The sequence below is a fragment of the Microcaecilia unicolor genome, chromosome 5 (assembly GCF_901765095.1).
Source record: "Microcaecilia unicolor chromosome 5, aMicUni1.1, whole genome shotgun sequence".
Classification (NCBI taxonomy): Eukaryota; Metazoa; Chordata; class Amphibia; order Gymnophiona; family Siphonopidae; genus Microcaecilia; species Microcaecilia unicolor.
Window position 1 is genome coordinate 204047572 of NC_044035.1, and position 21044 is coordinate 204068615.

General features: G+C 46.1%; 1 protein-coding gene across 4 annotated transcripts in view; it reads left to right on the forward strand.

Moving 5' to 3' along the window:
• Window positions 1-21044, forward strand: part of C5H16orf70 (chromosome 5 C16orf70 homolog) — a 1028424-nt gene that overhangs the window by 907457 nt on the left and 99923 nt on the right. For all 4 annotated transcript variants that reach the window (XM_030203715.1, XM_030203714.1, XM_030203713.1 and 1 more), the window contains one exon: window positions 1970-2028. In XM_030203715.1, the coding sequence (XP_030059575.1) occupies window positions 1970-2028 (59 nt within the window). The remainder of the gene's footprint in view (window positions 1-1969; window positions 2029-21044) is intronic.

The window sequence follows — 21044 nt, forward strand, 5'->3', positions numbered from 1 at the left end:
CTTAAATTGCTTTGCATATTAGGCCTTTTGTGAATAGGACCCAAAATAATTAAATCAGCTGCTGTGTCCAGAGCAGCCTCTCCCACTTCAGGAGTTTGTAATATCACCCCCCCCCCCCCCCCCCCCCCCAAAGAAAAGGGATTTTAAAAATAAAAGCTTTTTAAAATTGCAGCAGGGCAGTTTTCACTGAGACCCATACAATATTTCACAGTGAAATGCTGACTACTTCATTCTGCTGTAAGTGTTTGCTTAACTGCACAATACATTTTTAGCAATCTTATTTTGAGTACAGTGCTCCTGTTTCTGCTGCTCCTAGAAACATCCATTTTGTACCACTGGAACCCTTATAACCCTTGATAGGGAACTGAACAGTAAAAAAAGGCCCATTTCTCACACAAATGAAACCGGCGCTAGCAAGGTTATCCTCCGAGTTCCAGCTTGGCCCCCTCCCTCCCCCCTCATCTGAGTTCCAGGCCCCCTCCCTCCCTCTCCTCCGAGTTCCTGGCCCCCTCTCCTCCCCCTCCTCCGAGTTCCAGGCCCCCCTACCCTCCGAGTTCCAGCCTGGCCCCCTCCCGTCCCCCCTCTCATCTGAGTTCCAGCCCCCCCCCTCTCCTCCACATTCCAGGCCCCCTCTCCTCCAAGTTCTAGCCTGGCCCCCTCCCGCCCCCTCTCCTCCGAGTTCCAGGCTCCCCTCCCTCTCCTTCGAGTTCCAGGCTCGCCCCCCTCTCTCTCTCCTCCGAGTTCCAGGCCCCCGCCCTCCCTCTCCTCCGAGTTCCAGGCCCTCCTCCTTCTCAGAGTTCCAGGCCTCTTCTCCTTTGCGTGCTAGCCCGATCTGCGCTGGCCGCCCTCCCAGTTTTCCGCTTGGCCATCGCCTTCCTGTGTACCGCCCAGAATTTAAAAGTTCTTACCTCAGTGTCCGGCGGTAGCAGTGAAAGACGAGTAGGCTCGGCGCTTCAGCCTGCCTTCCCTTCTTTCTCGGCTCTGCCTCTGGTCCCGCCCTTGCGGAAACAGGAAATGAGGGCGGGACCAGAAGCAGAGCTGAGAGAGAAGGGAAGGCAGGCTGAAGCGCCGAGCCTGCTCGCCTTTCACTGCTGCCACTGGACCCCGAGGTAAGAACTTTTAAATTCTGGGCGGCATGCAGGAAGGCGAGGAGCAGGCAAAGGACTGGGAGAAGAGGGCGGGCAGCGCAGGTCAGGCTAGCACTCGGAGGAGAGAGGGGTCTGGAGCCCATGGGGGGAGGGGGACGATTCTCCCATCCCCTCGATTTGTACCTGAACGTTCTCTGGCTGGCTGGCTGGTTGGTGCTGGCTTCCCTTCCCTCTCACTGTTCTGCCCTCTGACGTCATTACGTTTTGACGCGAGGGCGGGGCAGTGATTGGTTATGGATGTTACGAACCCAGGCATCCAGATGTAGAACGTTGAAGGTGCAAATTATTATATAGGATGGTAATAATAAAAAAAAATGTGTTTTTGTAAATTCCTTGAATGCTTGTCTTGTGAAAATTTAGTTTTATTTTTTGCTAGCAAGTAACAAAGCAGCGATATTCACTGGCTGTTCTAATGCAAAATTGATGCTTTCCAGAAGTAGTCCCTACTGTTCAAGAAAAGAATCCTATGTAGGTCTGCAATTTATTTTCAGTTCAACTAGGCAGTTTGACCTTTTCCAAATAAAAAGCCTTCTGTTACAGCACAATGAAAGCAAAATTTATTTGCAATAATAATATTGATTGAATTTGAAATTGGCATTTTGGTTTGGAGTAGGAGGGCAGAAGCAGACTGTTAAATTTTTCAGGTCCCTTTTCAGCTGGTTTTCCTTGCAGTCTGCTACTATTATATGTTTTATTTGGAAGTGGAAGCTTCTCCTTTTTTTTTAATTTATAAGACTGTTGCAACACAATAGATAAAAAGTATTTTGAAACTTTTCCTTGTATATCAATTTATTCTGATCATTCTTTAACTATGTTTACAGTGGGATTGTATTCAGGACCTCCTGGGTCACCCAGTGGAGAAGCCAGTAGTCCTTCACAGGTAAGGAATCCTAAAATTCTGTATGCACCGTGTTTGAAATCTCATGGGTGGCCAGAGAGCAGCAATCCTTTCTCTGGCTCAAGGGAACCTCTCTACCACCCTATTCTCACTGAGACCTTGGGTTTCAGGGCATGGAGCAAAACATACTCATTTCTCTTGTTTCTCTTGGCTGCAGTTTGACTGTTTATAAAGCCCAAAATTACAACCTGATTTTTTATTCCATGGCAACATGATATCAGATAAAGACCTGTATGAGCCATCCAGTCCCGCCCAATGTACCCGGACCCCCCCCCCCCCCCCCTCCCAGAGAGCATATACTCCTCTCTACCTCCACACTCCCAGCACACCCCTTAGAAAATATGGCCCCTTTGTTTTCAAAGCAAATATTTTTGAACTTCTTTTGGCTAATTCTCTTCTGCTATTTTAAAACTTTCATATTCTACTACTTATCATTTCTAAAGTGCTACTAGATGTACGTAGCGCTATACACTTGAACTTGAAGAGACCGTCTCTGCTCGACAGAGCTTACATATACTGTGTAAATGTTATAAGGCTTTTCCCTGTGTATTCAGAAAAATAAATGTAAAATTTGTTTCCTTATTGTCCTGCCAGACCAGTCCAGAACTATGGGTTATGTCCCAATACTAGCAGATGGATGCAGAAACTTGAAGATTACAATGCCATCATCAGTATAACAGGTGGTGCAGCCAAGACAATTCCAGTATTTCTCTGCTTTCAGCAGCTGGTGAGATAGACTGGTGTTGCCGTTTCTTTTGTTGTTGTTTCTCAGTGTTTGGGCCAGACAACCTGTGCATTGGTTTGTGGTCCTTGGCTCTCGTTTGAAGTCTCTCTGGAGGACTCCCTACCAGCTTCTGGCCTGTCCAGGGTTCCCCATCCTTTTTATGGGTTCCCTTCCAGAATTTGGAAAGGTAATTCCTGATAAGAAATCAGTTTACCTGGTAGAGAAGTTGTTTCACATAGAACATGTGTTGGTGGATTTTGCAGTTCTCCCAGCAGTGGCAGAGTCTGCCTCAGAAGAGGATCTTATTTTGAAAGACCTGAAGGGGCCCCCGTAAAGTTGGTGCTGGTGGATTAGGAGGATCTAGACCTGTTTCTGAAAGGGATGAGATTGATGAAAAGGCTTTATACCCCTTCATCTTGGAGAGATTGTTCTAGGTCCCTGAGGTTGGCACTCTGGTGATGGGCACCAAGACCACCACCATTCCGGTGGAGTACCATACGGCCTTTAAGGAAGCCCACAACTGTAAGTTCAAGTTTCTTCTTTAGCTGCTTTCTGTCTCCTCAGCATTTGGGTTACAGACAACTGTCTGTGGGTAACGTGACCTGGGTGGTTCTACATTGGGTCCAACAGCTCCTGTTGCTGCATGTGACTTTACTGGACTCAAAAACAGCCTTTGTAATAGATGTATTTTATAGTCTCAATCACATCAGTTTACACTCTCTGGCCTTAGGCACGGTGGCTGATAGAAATTGGTCAGCTAATACTGTCTCTGTAGTTCACTTTAGAAGACTCATTTCCATGGGCATCTGCTCTTTGTCAAGGATATAGAATAGATTGTTAATGTTAAGGACCTGAGGGAAGCCAGGCCTCAGTGACTCGCAGTAGACAGGGTACGTTCCTCTAAGGTTATCTGCAGGAAGGATATGGCCTAGAGACTGGGGTTGTCTCCGTTCCAGTAAGAAGAATTCCTTTCATGCCTTTTTAGGTTTGCAGAAAGGCCAACCCATTCAGGGGGCAAGAAGGCTAGGTAAGTTCAGGTTCCTTCCCCTCCTCAACCCAACCAGAATGGACCAAAAACCCCCAATGAGATTCAGTGGATTCCTTCTGCTTTGAAATTAGTGGGAGGCAGGCTTCACCTGTTTCACCAGCAATGGACTCTCATTACCTCTGATTGATGGGTCCTAGAGGTGATTCAACTGGGTTTGCACTTCAGTTCATGTGACATCTTTTCTGTGTCCCCCTGTGATGCAGAATCCAAGCAGCTCACCGTAAGGGAGATCTTGTGTTGCTTGCTTGTTCTGGGAGTCATTGAGCCAGTGCTGCACAAGAGTGTGGACAGGGCCATAATTTAATTTATTTTGTCGTCTCCAAGAAAGGGGGGACTTTTCCACCAATTCTGGTTCTCAAAAGGAAGTCATTGGGAAAGGGAAATGGGACTTGATATACCGCCTTTCTGAGGTTTTTGCAACTACATTCAAAGCGGTTTACATATATTCAGGTACTTCTTTTGTACCAGGGGCAATGGAGGGTTAAGTGACTTGCCCAGAGTCACAAGGAGCTGCAGTGGGAATCGAACTCAGTTCCCCAGGATCAAAGTCCACTGCAGTAACCACTAGGCTACTCCTAGGGGGTCCTTCCTTTCCAGACTCTGCATTTCAGAGACTTTTCATTTATTATGGTGGTATGTCCCAGGGATTTTCTGGCATCTCTTGATCTCAGAGAAGTGTGCTTCCACATTTCCATTTGGGACACCCACAACCTCTTCTTGCAATGTTGGGTCCTAAGGAAGCACTTTCAGTTCAGAGCCTTCCTGTTTGTCCTGGCCACAGTCTCTCCATCCTGTATCAAGGTATTGGTTGTAGCTGTGGCATTCCTTCACAAGGAAGGAATCAAAGTGCACTTGGCTGTTTCAATCTGATTTGGATTAGGCAGGCCCAGAGGCTTCTTGCAGAGCCTCAACTGAGTGATAAACTTCACCAAAAGACACTTGAATCCAGATCATGTCCTTGAGTTTCAAATATCTGATTGGAATTAGTCCTCCATCCACAAGCCTGATTGAGCAAGCTTTAGCTAGGATCCAGTTGAGGTCCTTGAGTTCTGGGCATATAATTCGATACCTTTTTGATTTGGTCCTCCTTCCAAAAGCCCAAGCAAGCTTCAGTCCATAGCTCCTTGATATAAGAGGCTTGGGGAGGCTAAGCCTCCCCACCCACAAGCCCCCAACTCTCACTAGGTTGTCCAGGTCAGGGCTTCTCCAGGTGCCTGCATCTCTCTTCCTGTGTCCAACACCTCTTTTTCCATCCTGGTTCCAGCATTTCTCCGTCCATGTCTCCATGTCATTCTCTAGTTCAGACCTAGGAATCCCAGCTACAAATCTAGCCGCTGCATTTTGAACCAACTGCAAAGCCCTGCACCTCACACTAAACAGCCCGAAGTACAGAACATTGCAGTAATCCAATCTAGAAAGAGCCATACTCTAATACATCCTGAAAGTCACTTAGTGACAACATAGGCTTCAATCTAAACAACATATTGAGCTGCATAAAAGAAAGTGGAATGACCTTCGTAACCTGATTCTACAAACACTACCCCCAACAACTTCATTTCTTTCCAAACAACCAACCGCACCCCATCCACACACAAACAATCAGGCCAATCCCATGAAACAGCAAAATCAACAAGCTCTAAGGGTTGGAGGGGAGGGGGAAAGAAATGTGTGTGAGAGAGAGGGGTAGGTGGGATGTGAGAAGGAGAGAGGGGCAGATGGGCTGCAGGCAAGTGGGAAAGATGAGAAAGAAGGAGGCTGACTGGCTGCAGGCATCTATAGAGGCTTAGACATCAAATATATATATATATATATATTTTTTTTTTTAATTTTTTTATTTTTTTTTTTTACTGGTTTGTACTATTTAATTTTCTTTCTCATGTTATTCTTCAGCATTTGATACTTCTTATTAAATTTAGATATTAAACTAGAAACTGGGGGAAGGCCAACAGTCGCTCAAAAGCGCATGGTTCGGGACAAGGTATCCTTCAAAGATATCACCAAAACAGGGAAAATAGGGTATCCCGATAGTGAGGTTGCAAAAGAAACCGTAGTAGATCAGGTGTCCTTAAATAAAAATCAGACAAGAGATTGCAAATTAATACTGTCAAGTACTGAGCATGATGTAAATAGGAACAACAAACACAGTTTGAAATGTCTATGTGCGAATGCCAGAAGCCTAAGAAATAAGATGGGAGAGTTAGAATATATTGCACTAAATGAAAAATTAGATATAATAGGCATCTCTGAGACCTTGTGGAAGGAGGATAACCAGTGGGACACTGTCGTTCCGGGGTACAAATTATATCTTAGTGATAGGGTGGATCGAATTGGTGGAGGGGTAGCATTGTATGTTAAGGACAAACTTGCCAGGGTTAATTGGGCGGCTTTTTGGAAACGGCTGCGGGGAATTTCGAATCGCGTGGGTTGCGGGGATTTGGGCGGGTTTTCGAGCAGCCGTGGTGCGGGATTGGGTGGGTTTTCGCGGTCGCCGATTGGCCGATTTTCCCGCTGCCGGGGCTTCTATTGGTCCAATTTGGTCCAATAGAAGCTTTTCCGGGGCTTCTATTGGTCCAATTCGCCTTTCAGGGGCGGGTTGACGTCAGGGGCGGGGTTAGTGACGCGGGGGGCAGGGTTAGGTGACGCGGGAGGTGGGGGTTGGCTGCAGGCGGTTTTTGGGCAGGTTTACGGCTGGTTTTGGGCTGGGAAAATTTTTCCCAGCTGGCAACCTTGGTTAAGGAGAGCCTTAAATCAAATAGATTAAAAATTCTGCAGGAAACAAAACACATCTTGGAATCCCTATGGATTGAAATTCCATGTGTAAAGGGGAAAAGGATAGTGATAGGAGTGTACTACCATCCGCCTGGCCAGGATGAACAGACGGATGTAGAAATGTTAAAGGAAATTAGGGATGCAAACAAACTGGGCAACACAATAATAATGGGTGATTTCAATTACCCCGATATTGACTGAGTAAATATAAAATCAGGGCACGCTAGGGAGATAAAATTCCTTGACGAAACCAAAGTCTGCTTTATGGAGCAGCTGGTAGAGGAGCCAACGAGAGAAGGAAAAATTCTAGACCTAGTCCTTAGTGTAGCGCATGATCTGGTGCGGGAGATAATGGTGATGGGGCCGCTTAATAACAGTGATCATAATATGATCAGATTTGATATTAGCTTTGGAGTAAGTATATGCAGGAAATCCGTTAACCTTTTTTTAAAAAGGAGACTATGATAAATTGAGAAGAATGGTGAAAAAAAGAGGAACGGCTTTGAGGGTTAAAAATTTACATCAGGCTTGGATTCTGTACAAAAACACCATCCTGGAAGCCCAGGCCAAATATATTCTGCGTATTAAAAAAGGAGGATGGAAGACTAAATGACAGCCGGCATGGTTAAAAAGTGAGGTGAAGGAGGCTATTAGAGCTAAAAGAAAATCCTTAAGAAAATGGAAGAAGGAACCAACTGCAAATAATAAGGAACAGCATAAGGAATGTCAAGTCAAATGCAAAGCATTGGAGGCAAAAACACATAGTAAAAATTTTTTTAGGTATATTAAAAGCAGGAGGCCGGCAAAAGAATCTGTTGGACTGCTAGATCACCGAGGGGTAAAAGGGGCGATCAGGGAAGACAAAGCCATAGCGAAGAGATTAAATGAAGTCTTTGCTTCGGTGTTCACCGAGGAAGATTTGGGAGAGCTACCGGTGCCAGAAATGGTATTCAAAGCTAACAAGTCGGAGAAACTGAATGAAATGTCTATAAACCTGGAGGATGTAAAGGGGCAATTTGACAACTTGAAGAGCAGTAAATCTCCTGGACTGGATGGTGTTCATCCCAGAGTACCTAGAGAATAGAAAAGTGAACTAGTGGAACTATTGTTAGTAATAGGTCATTTATCTTTAAAATCGAATATGTTACTGGAAGATTGGAGGGTGGCCAATGTAACGCCGATATTTAAAAAAGGTTTCAGAGGGGATCCAGGAAATTATAGACCGGTGAGCCTGATGTTGGTGCTGAGCAAAATGGTAGAGACTATTATAAAGAATAAAATTGGAGAGCATATTCAAAAGCATGGATTAATGAGACAAAGCCAACTTGGATTTAGTGAAGGGAAATCGTGCCTCATCAATCTGTTACATTTCTTTGAAGGGATGAAGAAACGTGGATAAAGGCGAGCCGGTTTGATATTGTGTATCTGGATTTTCAAAAGGCGTTTGACAAAGTACCTCATGAAAGACTCTAGAAGAAATTGGAGAACCATGAGATAGTAGGTAGTGTCCTATTGTGGATTAAAAACTGGTTAAAAGATAGAAAACAGAGAGTAGGGTTAAAGGGTCAGTATTCTCAATGGAGAAGGGTAGATAGTGGGGTTCCCAGGGGTCTGTTCTGGGGACCACTGCTTTTTAACATATTTATAAATGACCTAGAGATGGGAGTAACTAGTGAGGTTATTAAATTTACTAAATACACAAAGTTATTCAGTGTTGTTAAATCGCAAGAGGATTGTGAAAAATTACAAGTGGACCTTATGAGACTGGGCATCTAAATGGCAGATGACGTTTAATATGAGCAAGTGCAAAGTGATGCACGTGGGAAAGAGGAACCTGAATTATAGCTACGTAATGCAAGATTCCACGTTATGAGTCACCAACTAGGAAAGGGATCTAGGCATCACCGATATGTTGAAACCCTCTGCTCAGTTTGCTGCCACAGCTAAGAAAGCAAATAGAATGTTAGGTATTATTAGGAAAGGAATGGAAAACAAAAATGAGGATGTTATAATACCCTTTTATCGCTCCATGGTGCAACCGCACCTCAAATATTGTGTTCAGTTCTGGTCGCAACATCTCAAAAAAGTTATAGTGGAATTAGAAAAGGTACAGAGAAGGGTGACGAAAATAATAAAGAGGATGGGACGACTTCCCTAGGAGGAGGAAAGGCTAAAGCGTCTAGGGCTCTTCAGCTTGGAGAAAAGATGGCTGAGGGGAGATATGATAGAGGTCTATAAAATAAAAATGTAGTGGAACTGGTAGATGTGAATCGCTTGTGTACTCTTTCCAAAAATTCTAGGATTAGGGAGCATGCAATGAAGCTACAAAGAAGTAAATTTAAAATGAATCGGAGAAACATTTTCTTCACTCAACGTGTAATTAAACTCTGGAATTTGTTGCCAGAGTGTGGCAACAGCAGTTGGCTTGGCGGGGTTCAAAAAATCCACTGCTTATTTCTAGGATAAGCAGCATAAAATGTATTGTACTTTTTTGAGGATTTTGCCAGGTACTTGTGACATGGTTTGACCACTGTTGGCTTGATGGACCTTCTGTCTGTCCCAGTATGGCAATACTTAAGTTCTTATCTCTGAACAAGTCCATGATACAATGATTGCCCACTGCTTGCATCAGCCAAATGGGTCACAGGCACCATCCTACTGAATGCAGGCCTTGGCAAATCTTGAGACAAAAGTTCATGCTGCTTGAAGCATTATCTGAATTACGAATTGCAGGAGGCTGTTTGCCAAGCTCTGTTTGTAGCCATATAGGCAGGGTCCTAGCCTCTACATCCTTGTTTTCTTTGTCCTTGCATTGTAAACTGCTTCAGTAAAAATGTTTTGGATTAGCAGTATATCAACTAAAAATGTTACTTGATACTTTAGAGTTGACTCATATCTGGTTGTCTAGATCAGTAGTTCACAAACCTGTTTTGTGGGATCACCAGCCAGTCAGGTTTTCAGAATATCCTTAATGAATGTGTTAACACAAAAATATTTGAAAAAGTGGGAAATATCCGTAAAAACCTTTCCCAATATATGTAACAATATAAAAAGTAAACAAAAATCGGTTCACTCAGCATTTACCAATCAACAATATTATGATGGAAGGTTGAGCGCCATTGTTTCTCCCATAGAGATTAAAATCAGTCAGCTCTTCAATATCTCCAGATCTCCGACACCAGCTATGTTTCCCATTAACAGTTCTTCAGGGAGATGAATATCATATTTGTAACCAAAAACAAAGTAATCACATCTAAGCAGTATCAAAATATTTTGCAAAAATCTGTCTTCCATTATAGTACCATTAACTTTATACACAATTCTAAATTTCTTGCGCGGTCACCTGCGTTGTGAGCACACTCTGGTCCGCTCTAAGGTAACTGCTCAAAAACGCTGTGCTTTTTAAGGGGGACATCCCCTGCATATATCATACATAAAAGTGAATTCTTATTGGATAATAGTTGGATTCAAACTTCAAATGGGAGAGAGCCATTCAATTTCATGATTCAGACCATGAGGCTGCACCATATTCCATTGAAATATGAAATGCTGCTCTTTAGCACGCAAAACCCACTCTACATTGCCACCCCGATATAGTTGAACATGTAATCATTCAGACTGATGGGCTTTGCTCCTCTTGCTGCTGAGATGTTGAGCAGTTCTAAACTTCAATTTCCGTATAGTATGACCAATGTAAATTTTAGTACAAGGACATATGATCGTATATATCACCTGCGACATGTCGCAAGAGGTACTGGACTGTAACTGAAATGTGAAGCCATGAGTAAGCTGACAAAACTGATTTATTTCTAAAGAATACTTGCAATATGTGTAGTGCCAAAAGCCCCTGTGGCCCCTTAATCCCGTGCATGAGTCAGTCATTTGTTTGTTATTATTATCTGGCCGTCTTCAAATCTAAGCTAAAAGCCCACCTTTTTGATGGCTGCTTTTAACTCCTAACCCTTATTCACTTGTTCAGAATCCTTATTTTATCATCCTCACTTTAATATTCCCTTATCTCTTGTTTGTCCTGTTTGTCCTAATTAGATTGTAAGCTCATGTCTCTTCATGTTCAAGTGTACAGCGCTGCGTACGTCTAGTAGCGCTATAGAAATGATAAGTAGTAGTATTATTATACGGTACTTCTACAATATTGGTGGCTCTCCTAGAATCCAGATAACATGATAGGGGTTCTAAAATGGACCCCCTAGGAGACACAATTGGTCGCCCAGGTGGGTTATCCATGGATTTGGAATAAAATAAATGTAAGGAACAGTCGGATGCTCATTGTACAAAACCTTACATTCTTTATGGGATTTAATACCCTCAAAATTGTCTGTGGACAAAATGTTATAAAGTTGTGCCTGAATATCTGCTGTCGAGTTAATGTCCAGCTCCCTATAAAAGAGAGACAGATTTGCATGCCTGTTACCTTCAGTAAGGAATTGAGAGTTGCACTTTATTTTGTTCTAGACATGTACTTTGCACTGGCTCCAACTGTGCATTTGGAGGAAGATTTTAAGATAATTGGACTTTTTGCTAATGGATTAACAGTGTTCAGCTACTGTAGTATGCAATGATTGGAACAGTGTGTGAGTGCGTTTCACTTATGTAGACATGGTTTCTGAGCACACTTCACTTATTAAATTATTTATTTTTTATTTATGTACTTATTGTTTTATTTTTTGCTATTTGTGATTAACCCAGCGTTAATGGTTTTATTATGCATATTTATTGGGGATATCCTGAAAGCCGACTGGCTGGTGGTCCCCCAGGACAGGTATGAGAACCACTGGTCTAGATGAGCTCCCCCAATCTTGAGTCAAGACATACCTACCTGTGCATCCATCAAGAGACGGCAAAGCTGAGAAGGTGGATGCAAATTGTATTCATTTATTTATGTCACGGTCCAAGTCTTTAAACAAACAGTCACGGATTCTGAAACAACATGAGCCCTTGGCCTATTGTTGTCGGGCGGCAGTAGGAGGCAAAATCCCCCAATCAGGACTGGACTAACAAGCTTGGCTTGGCTGGAATCAGATGCTGGAACGGACTTGGCTTGGCTGGAACTGAATTCTGGAACGGACTTGGCTAGGCAGGAACCGGATGCTGGAACGGACTTGGCTTGGCAGGCAGTGCTGGAATAAGATTCAGGATACGGACTTCCGGTGGAGCCGGGCGGGAAGATGGCCGCCATTTAGAGAGCTCCGCCACACCGTGCGAGGGACTCCCATCTCCCGCCCGCTAGACCCCCCCCCCCCCCCCCTCCACAACAACCCAGCGCTGCCCGAAGCTCCCGAGGACAAGAAGATACCTTCTGGGTTCTTCCGACGCGCCCCACAGCGCCACAGTTGAAGGTAATCACACCGCATGTGCCGCGATCCAAAAATGGCGGCCGGAGGAACAACGGAACGGGCAGAAGGGAGGCAGCAACGTGGGTAAGCGGTGGGCGGCGGATATCATCCGGAGCTGGGTTTAAGAGTGCTTGAAGGGGTGATAGCAGCGGGAGCTACACAGCTGACAACACCTCCCTTCTTCCCCTCCCCCGCCCCGACGAAAGAGTTAGACTGTTCTGCAACAATCCCCATAATCGGGGGAGAGGTGAACTTAAGCCCACAATAGAGAAGAAACAGGTGCTGCACTGGTGGCTCATGTAACCTAAGAAAGTCTGCCACAGCAGTTCCATTGAACTTTACAACTAAGATAACAGTTGCCAGGGGGAGGAACTGTGCCATTACCAATATTACTGCACAGACTTGCCAACATTAAATGCAATTGGGAGATTGTTACCCAGCTTGCAGCAGCCAGACCACTATAGGAAGCGACGCAGCAACGCTCATTGGTAACGGGATATTCTGCTCACTCACCACTCCCAGACAAGGGTGCTCGCACCACAAGGTTGGCGCGCTCAGCCCAATAAAGGGTGAAACACGTGCTGTATGGAGCAATATCTGAGACCTAAGTCTGCTGGTACAACCCGAAGTGGCACTAAGTACGATAAAGGGGAAAAAAAACCACCACCTACAGGGGCCCAAATGGCAGAAGGGAAGCTTGAAAAGCTTGGTGACTTCTCTGATAAACAGTTGACTCAGATCACCATGGCAGTAAGTGCCGCACTTAACCCAAGATTTGATCTACTAGAACGCCAAATGAGCAGCCTGGAAGCTACTATGGCAGATACAGTGAAGCGACTGGGAGAGGCAGAAAGCAGAATCTCAGTCTTGGAAGATACCAGGGCGCAGAGTGCCCAAGATGTCACCCGGATGATGGATCAACTCAAGGCACAGCAAGATAAGATCGAAGACATGGAGAACAGAGCACGGAGATGCAACTTGCGAATTGTCAGCCTGCAAGAAGCAATCCCCGAGAAATCACTGGGGCACCTGCTGGAACAGTGGCTTAAAAAAGAGTTGGCATTGTCAGACAGTTATGGAGAACTGTGTATAGAAAGGGCCCACAGGCTGGGCCGTTGGCAATAAGGGCAACAAAGACCTAGACTGGTGATAATTAAAGTGCACAACTACTTGCACAAAGAAGAAATTATGAGGGGCTTTCGATTGAAAAGGGACACTCTGAGATACGACGGAGCCCAGATAAAAATCTTCCAAGATTATTCAGCAGGAGTGCAAGAACAAGACGCCGATTTCACCCGCTCTGCACAACATTGGTAAACAGAAAAGCAAGATTTATGCTGCTTTATCCGGCTGTTTTGAAGAATCCAGCACGAAAATAGAGGGCGTTCCTTCCACTCGGTCCAGGAGGCCCAGCAATTTATAGATGCTGAACTGCAGGCGCCAGACGCCTGCACCACCTTGATTATAAGTCCAGAGACTCTTGCTAAAGGTTTTTGCACCATCTCCAAGCACACAAGAGGCGATGGTGTGAACTGCTAAGATTATATAATTCATTGTTTGTGCAATGTCCGGGGGGGGGGGGGGCTCCAGATCTGTACGGAAAGGGTCTCCCTAAACAGGTCATGCAAAAGAAAGAAACACATTGGTACTGTATGGCTACGATGGCGGGAATGATGGGGAAGGGCGATATGTACAGCTACTGGGGAAGGGCTGGGACCCAGGGGCTGAGCTTTCCGAGCTTACTTACAGGGAGATAGTATGCCCATGCGATTGCACACTGTAATTAGTCACTTGGAATGTGGGGGGCATTACTCTCCCATTAAAAGGAAAAGATCCTGGCGGCTGCAGAACATGAAAGCTCAAACAGGGCTGGGTGGGCCAGATGATCTATGCATCCCCAGATGGGCGGAGGGGGGGAGTGGCAGTCTGCATTCACCGACGACTGGCCTGCAGGTAGAAACAGTTTCTCCAGGATCCCAAGAGCGATTCCTCTTGGTTAAATTGTGGTTACAGGGAGGGAACTATATCTGCTAATGTCTACGCTCCCACCCCTCCTGACAACCTCCTTCTTCCCCGGACTGTTTAAGGCGACTGCTCCCTTATGAAGGTAAACACTTGATCATAACAGGGAATGTGAATGTATTGATAGACCCTAAGATTGATTATTCGGGGTGGGGGGGAGGCAGAGGGGTGGAGGGTCGAAGGGGGGTCACAGATGCTAAGAGAATTTGCCAATTCCCTCTCTGTGGTGGATGCATGGCGGAATTTGCACCCTGACTTAAGAGATTACACACATCGGTCCAGGGCACACGGGACATGGGGACGATTGGACTATATATTCATTTCAGCAGCCTTGTTCCATTGTGTCCAGGACACCAAAATCGAGGAAATTTTGATATCCGACCATAGCCCCGTCTGGTTGGAGCTGGAGGCCCCAGGTAGCTTCCAGCCGGCCAGACGGTGGAGGTTCCCTGGCCACTTGGTAAAGGATAAATCCTTTCAAAAATTCCTGGTGAAAAAGTGGGAAGAATATGAATTGTTTAACAAAGAACACAAATCGAACCCCCAATTGTTTTGGTGCGCCGGAAAGGCAGTACTGCGAGGGGACCTGATAGCGTACATAGCAAACAAACGGAAAAAGAATGCAGCTAGCCTTTTGCGTCTGAACAGGCAGTTGCGAAAGGCTAGACGTCGCTATACGGAGCAGCAAACCGTAGTTGCCAGGGAGGCCTATTTGTCTGTACAGGCTGCTGTCAACTCCCTGTTGCATGAAAGAATGTTAAAGAATAGGATCTTTCAAAAATATAAGTTTCATCTTAGAGAGCAATGGGACCAATATATAGCCACAAACGCAGAAACATGCGCATCCCCAATAACACTATGGGAGGCCTCCAAAGCAGTGGTCAGAGGGGGGATAATAGCTTATATGAGCGCTAGGAAAAAACGGATAACGGCAGGCATAATTAACCTAGAGCAGGAGTTGAAGAGGGTAAAACATAAATGCATACAGCACCCAACAACTGAAAACCGAGATGCTTAAACGGCCACAACGGTGGCACTTAACTCCCTTATCCATGAACAGACTCAAAAACAGATGACAGGGAACCGGCTACACTTCCATAGGTTTGGGAATAAGGCGGGAAGATTGTTGGCCAAAGTGGCACAAACGCAAAGGCCTAAGAAACTAGTATCCTCTATTCTCCCCGGGAAGGGCCCACGGGTTCATAGTGTAGAGGGATTCACAGAGGCCTTCCACAAGCATTTCACTCAGATGTACGCTAGGGGTGATAGCCCAGAGGAGCAACTAACCATTGATTGTATAGAAGACTCTGGAATGCCTAAATTGGCACAGATGGGGCGAGAAATGCTCTCCAGACCAATTCAGGCCCAAGAGATTCAAACAGTGCTCAAAGCCCTCCCCTTGGGTTCAACCCCCGGGTCCAGACGGATTCTCAGCTGAATACTACAAGATTTTGCCGGCACACTTTTGTGGCCGTTGGTAGATTACTATGAGGCGGTGGTGCAGAGGGGCTCCTTCACTCCTGGAGAAATGAAGCAATGATAACGCTAATCCCCAAGCCGGGTAAGCCGGAAGACCAGAGTTGAGTCATACCGCACAATATCACTTATTAACGTAGATTTAAAAATATTGGCCCGAGTACTGGCGGAACGGTTAGCACCTCAGCTGAAGGAGTTGATAGGGGAACACCAAGTGGGCTTTGTTAGGGGTAGACACTCAGGAATTAACGTGAGGAAGGTCCTTCTGTCAATTGCCCAGAGTCAAGACACAAAGACCAAGATGCTGATGGCCAGTCTCGATGCAGAGAAAGCTTTTGATAAAGTTAATTGGGATTATCGGTTTCGAGTGCTAACCTATGTTGGGGGGAGGGCTGGTTTCTAAAAGCAGTTAAAACTCTATATGAAGGCCCCTCGGTGAGGATTCTAGTAAACGGGGTCAAATCTCCTAAAATTGAGGTGCAGGCAGGCACAAGGCAGGGATGCCCGTTATCCTCATTATTGTTTTTAATATACTTGGAGCCGCTGCTGCGCACGATAGCAGTGGATCCAGACATAGAAGGGGTTCAGTTCCCGGGGCAGGTTGTGAAGGTACTAGCCTTTGCGGACAACCTATTTCTTACCTTGATAAATCCACAATCATCGTTACCGAGGCTGTTAATGACTATAGAGGAGTTTGGGTTCCATTCAGGGTTACCTTGAATACCCAGAAATCGGTAGCCCTCCCTATAGGTCCCAGAATTAGTAACAGAATGGGAAGGTACGTTTCCACTACAATGGGCACAGGGAGCGGTAACATACTTGGGGGTCCAAATTCCGGCTGACCTCCAAAACACTTTACACCTTGAATATGGACAAAATGAAGAAACAGAGTGGGGAAGACACTTCACAACTGGCAAGCACTTCCCATCTCATTAATGGGACGAGTGGCTCTCTACAACATGATCCTGTTTCCTACATGGATTTACACTTTCCAAATGCTGCCAATGTACCTGAGCGGGAAAGACGAGAGATGGCTACATAAACAACTCAATAAATATCTGTGGCAAGGCAATGAGCGCGAATGTCCATCAAGCCGAGTCATGCTTCCGCGAGATAAAGGAGGAACTGGGCCTATTGGATCTGAGACTCTTCTCAACGGCGAGCTCTATGCGACACCTTTCCGACTGGTTTCGGAACAAGGAATACTTTACAAAACACACAAACAGAGACACAATGGTTTCGACACCAACACTTTGCAAGTTGGTTGCATATGCCCTCAGACACCAAAAAGACTGTGGGGCGGCGGCTCCAATTTTTCGACCTCTACAATGGACGTGGAGATGGTTGACAAAAACATTATGCACTGAACACGACGTCCTCACCATTATTACCAATTAGGGGCAACGCAGCATTCCCTGTGGGGGATAAGTCCAAGACATTCAAGAACTTGGAGGAACATGGAGTTAGATATCTGTTCCATGTGGTGACAGAGCAAGGTATGATAAAGCCATTCGAAGATTTGTGCACGGAGTTCAAGCTGGACAAGAAAGATGCATTCGCATTTATGCAACTACGGCACTATATTCAGTCCCTTCCCGGCTCATCGCTTAGCGCGTGAAGCTGGGAGACATACAACACAATGTTGGGTCTGGATGATCAATCACGGATACCACTTAAATGCTTTCACTGCCTTCATCGGGAACATGTAAAGAAATATGAATATGGCAAAGAAGCGAGACAGTGGACAACAGATTTGGGAGTAACTGTTACAGCGGAACAGCTGGAAACTTGCGTACAAAGGACCTATAAATTGACTGAAAATGCATGTTGGCAAGAAACGCAATATAGGTTTATACTACGCCTTTACGTATCACCACACAAGGCCTATAAAGCGACACTAAGAGACAATGATGACTGTGCAAAGTGTGGTTTAGCAAATGCTCACCTAGGCCACATATTTTGGTCATGCCAAAAGGTACATAAATTCTGGAAAGCCCTGGCAGAACAGGTGTCAGACATGTGGAAAGTAAAATGACACCACTCCCCGAGACAATTATTTCATAGATTTACAATACAAAGTCATAAACCGGCTGGCATGGAATCCTTTTTACAGAGGACAGTCTTATTGGGGAAAAAGGTGATCTTGCAAGTTTGGCTGTCTCCAGAAAGCCCAACGATACCGCAGTGGAGAGCACTTATGATCCACATGTGTTCCCTAGAACGGAGAAGAATTATGGACTTAGCTTCCAAAAAAGGAGATGACTACTGTAAGATATGGGCCCCATTTTGGGAGACTTTGACTGCAACGACAAAAAGTAGAATATTAAACTCTTGAAAGTAAGGGAAGGGAGGGATAGGGGAGGGGGGGCAATAGGTCAAGGGAAGGGAGGGGAAGGCGGGGTAGAGGGAGGGGGAGGGTAAAAGGGGGGGAAAGGGGAAAGAAAAAAGGAACTGTTTTGGTTGTAAGGAATGTTATTTAGACTGTATTTTACGTGTTTGTTGTAAGTTTCCTTGTGTACCGATGTGAATAAACAAGATTTATAAAAAAATATATATAAGTTTCATCGATTTGGGAACAGAGCAGGGGGTATGCTGGTCCGGTTGGTCCGGAAACGGGGAGGAGGTAGAGCTATATCGGCCCTGAAAGAAAAGACGGGAGGCCTTACCAATGACCCAGATAGGATCCTTCAAATACTGCAGGATCATTTTGCTCAGCTGTATAGTACCGACCGGCCTGCCGGGGAGGCACATATGAGCGACTTCCTCAACAGGGCACAAATGCCAAAACTAGGAGAGTTAGAGATAGCACGTTTAGAGGCCCCTATTCAGCTTAAGGAACTATCAGAAGCAATAAAAGGGCTAAAATCTTTCTCGGCACCGGGGGTGGATGGGTATTCAGGAGAATTTTATAAACTGTTACAGCCCCAATTGCTATGCCCGTTATTTGAATACCACCAGGCAGTAATACAGGAAGGGAAATTCCCATTGCATGAAAACACTGCCTGCATATCACTATTGCTGAAGCCGGGAAAAAGCGGATAGGAGTCAGAATCCTATAGGCCTATCTCGCTAATTAATGTCGATATCAAACTTTTAGCAAAGATTTTGGCCACACGGCTCAACACATGTCTCCCTAGTGTGATTGAGCCCGCACAAGTGGGATTTATCCCCAGAAGGCACTCTGTATTGCATATTCGGAGAGTCTTACTGGCAATGGCGCAGTGCCGGCATGAGGAGAACCCTGGGATTTTGGTGAGCCTCGATGCCACCAAGGCTTTTGACAGGGTCGGGTGGAATTTTTTGTTTTATATGCTGGACTGGATAGGAATCCCTGCCGGAGTGAGGCAAGCAATTGGGGCTCTATATACTGGTATGGAAGCATATGTTACAGCAAACGGGGGGCTCTCAACGAGGTTTCAGATAGGCAGGGGAACGCATCAGGGCTGCCCCTTATCCCCACTCCTGTTCGATCTCACACTAGAACCACTATTACATCTTCTAAACTGAGATCCGAGAATCAAGGGAGTACGGTTGGGAGAGCCCTATGCCACGGTGGTTATCTTTTCTCCCATTCGCCCCGCCCAACTGGCCGCGGTGGCGGCGTCGGGCTACTACTTTCGCCCTCCTGCAGTTTTCAACCTCTCCACCTACCTCAGTCTCACTGCTTCTCATCCTTTGAAGTTCACTCCGTCCGTCTATTCCATCCACTGCCACTCAGAGTTGCAGTCATCTACCGCCCCCCCTGATAACTCCCTCCCTTCCTTCCCTTACCAACTTCGATGCCTGGCTCTCCGTTTTTCATGAGCCCTCATCCCCATCCCTCATTCTGGTGACTTCAAACATTCACACTGATAACCCATCCGACTCTTAATGTTTCTCAGTTCCTCACTCTTACCTCCTCCTTCAACCTCCAACTGAGCCCCACAACCCCTACTCACAAATCTGGCCACTGTCTTGATCTCGTCCTCTCTTTCTACTTGCTCACCGCTCCAATTTCTGCATTTCAGCTCTCCTATCTCTGACCACCACCTAATCACATTCACACTTCAGCACCCCTCCCCCTCAATCTCGCCCAACACTAACTACTACGTCCAGAAATCTCCCGGCTGTCGACCCCCCCACCTTCTCCTCTAGTATCTCTGATCTCCTCCCTTCCATCATGTCCTCCAAATCTGTTGACATAGCTGTCTCCACTTACAATGCCACTCTCTCCTCTTCTCTAGACACCCTTGCACCATCCATCTCCCGTCCCACAAGGCGTACCAATCCCCAGCCCTGGCTGACCCCTTGCACCCGTTACCTTCGCTCCTGCGCCTGTTCGGCTGAACGCCTCTGGAGGAAATCTCGCGCCCATACTGACTTCATTCACTTCAATTCATGCTATCCTCCTTCAATCCTCCCTTTCCTCGCTAAACAGGACTATTACACCCAACTAACTAACTCCCTCAGCTCTACAACCCACGTCGTCTCTTCGCCACCCTCAATTCTCTCCTCAACAGTGCCCTCCACTCCCACCCCCTCACTCTCTCCTCAATCGCTGGCCGACTACTTCCGTGACAAGGTCCAGAAGATCAACCTCGAATTCACCACCAACCTTCTCCTCCTCTCAGCCTAGTAACCACTCTCTCAACCACCTACCCAGGCATCCTTCTCCTTCTCCTCTTTTCCTGCTATACCGAAGAGGAAACTGCCCAATCTCCTCTCCATCCGAAATCCACCACCTGTTCCTCAGACCCCATCCCCACCAACTTACTTATCACCATCACTCCTACTATCACCCCCACCATCTGTCATATCCTCAACCTCTCTCTCTCCACTGCAACTGTCCCGGACACCTTCAAGCATGCTATGGTCACACCACTCCTCAAAAAACCATCACTTGACCCTACCTGTCCCTCCAACTACCGCCCCATTTCCCTCCTACCCTTCCTCTCCAAGATACTTGAATGCGCCATTCACAGCCGCTGCATTGATTTTCTCTCCACTCATGCCATCCTCGATCCGCTCCAATCCGGCTTTCGCCCCCTACACTCGACAGAAATGGCACTATCTAAGGTCTGCAATGACCTGTTCCTCGCCAAATCCAAAGGTCACTACTCCATCCTCATCCTCCTCGACCTATCCGCCGCTTTCGACACTGTCAATCACAACCTACTTCTTGACACACTGTCCTCCTTTGGGTTCCAGGGCTCTGTCCTCTCCTGGTTCTCCTCCTATCTCTCCCATCGTACCTTCAGAGTACACTCTCATGGTTTGTCCTCCTCCCCTATCCCGCTCTCTGTTGGAGTTCCTCAAGGCTCTGTCCTTGGGCCCCTTCTTTTCTCAATCTACACCTCTTCCTTAGGCTCCCTGATCTCTTCTCATGGTTTCCACTATCATCTTTATGCTGACGACACCCAGCTTTATCTCTCCACACCAGAAATCACTGCGGAAACCCAGGCCAAGGTATCGGCCTGCTTATCCGACATTGCTGCCTGGATGTCCAACCGCCACCTGAAACTGAACATGACCAAGACTGGACTTATTGTTTTCCCACCCAAACCCACTTCTCCTCTCCCTTCACTCTCTATCTCAGTTGATAACACCCTCATCGTCCCCGTCTCAT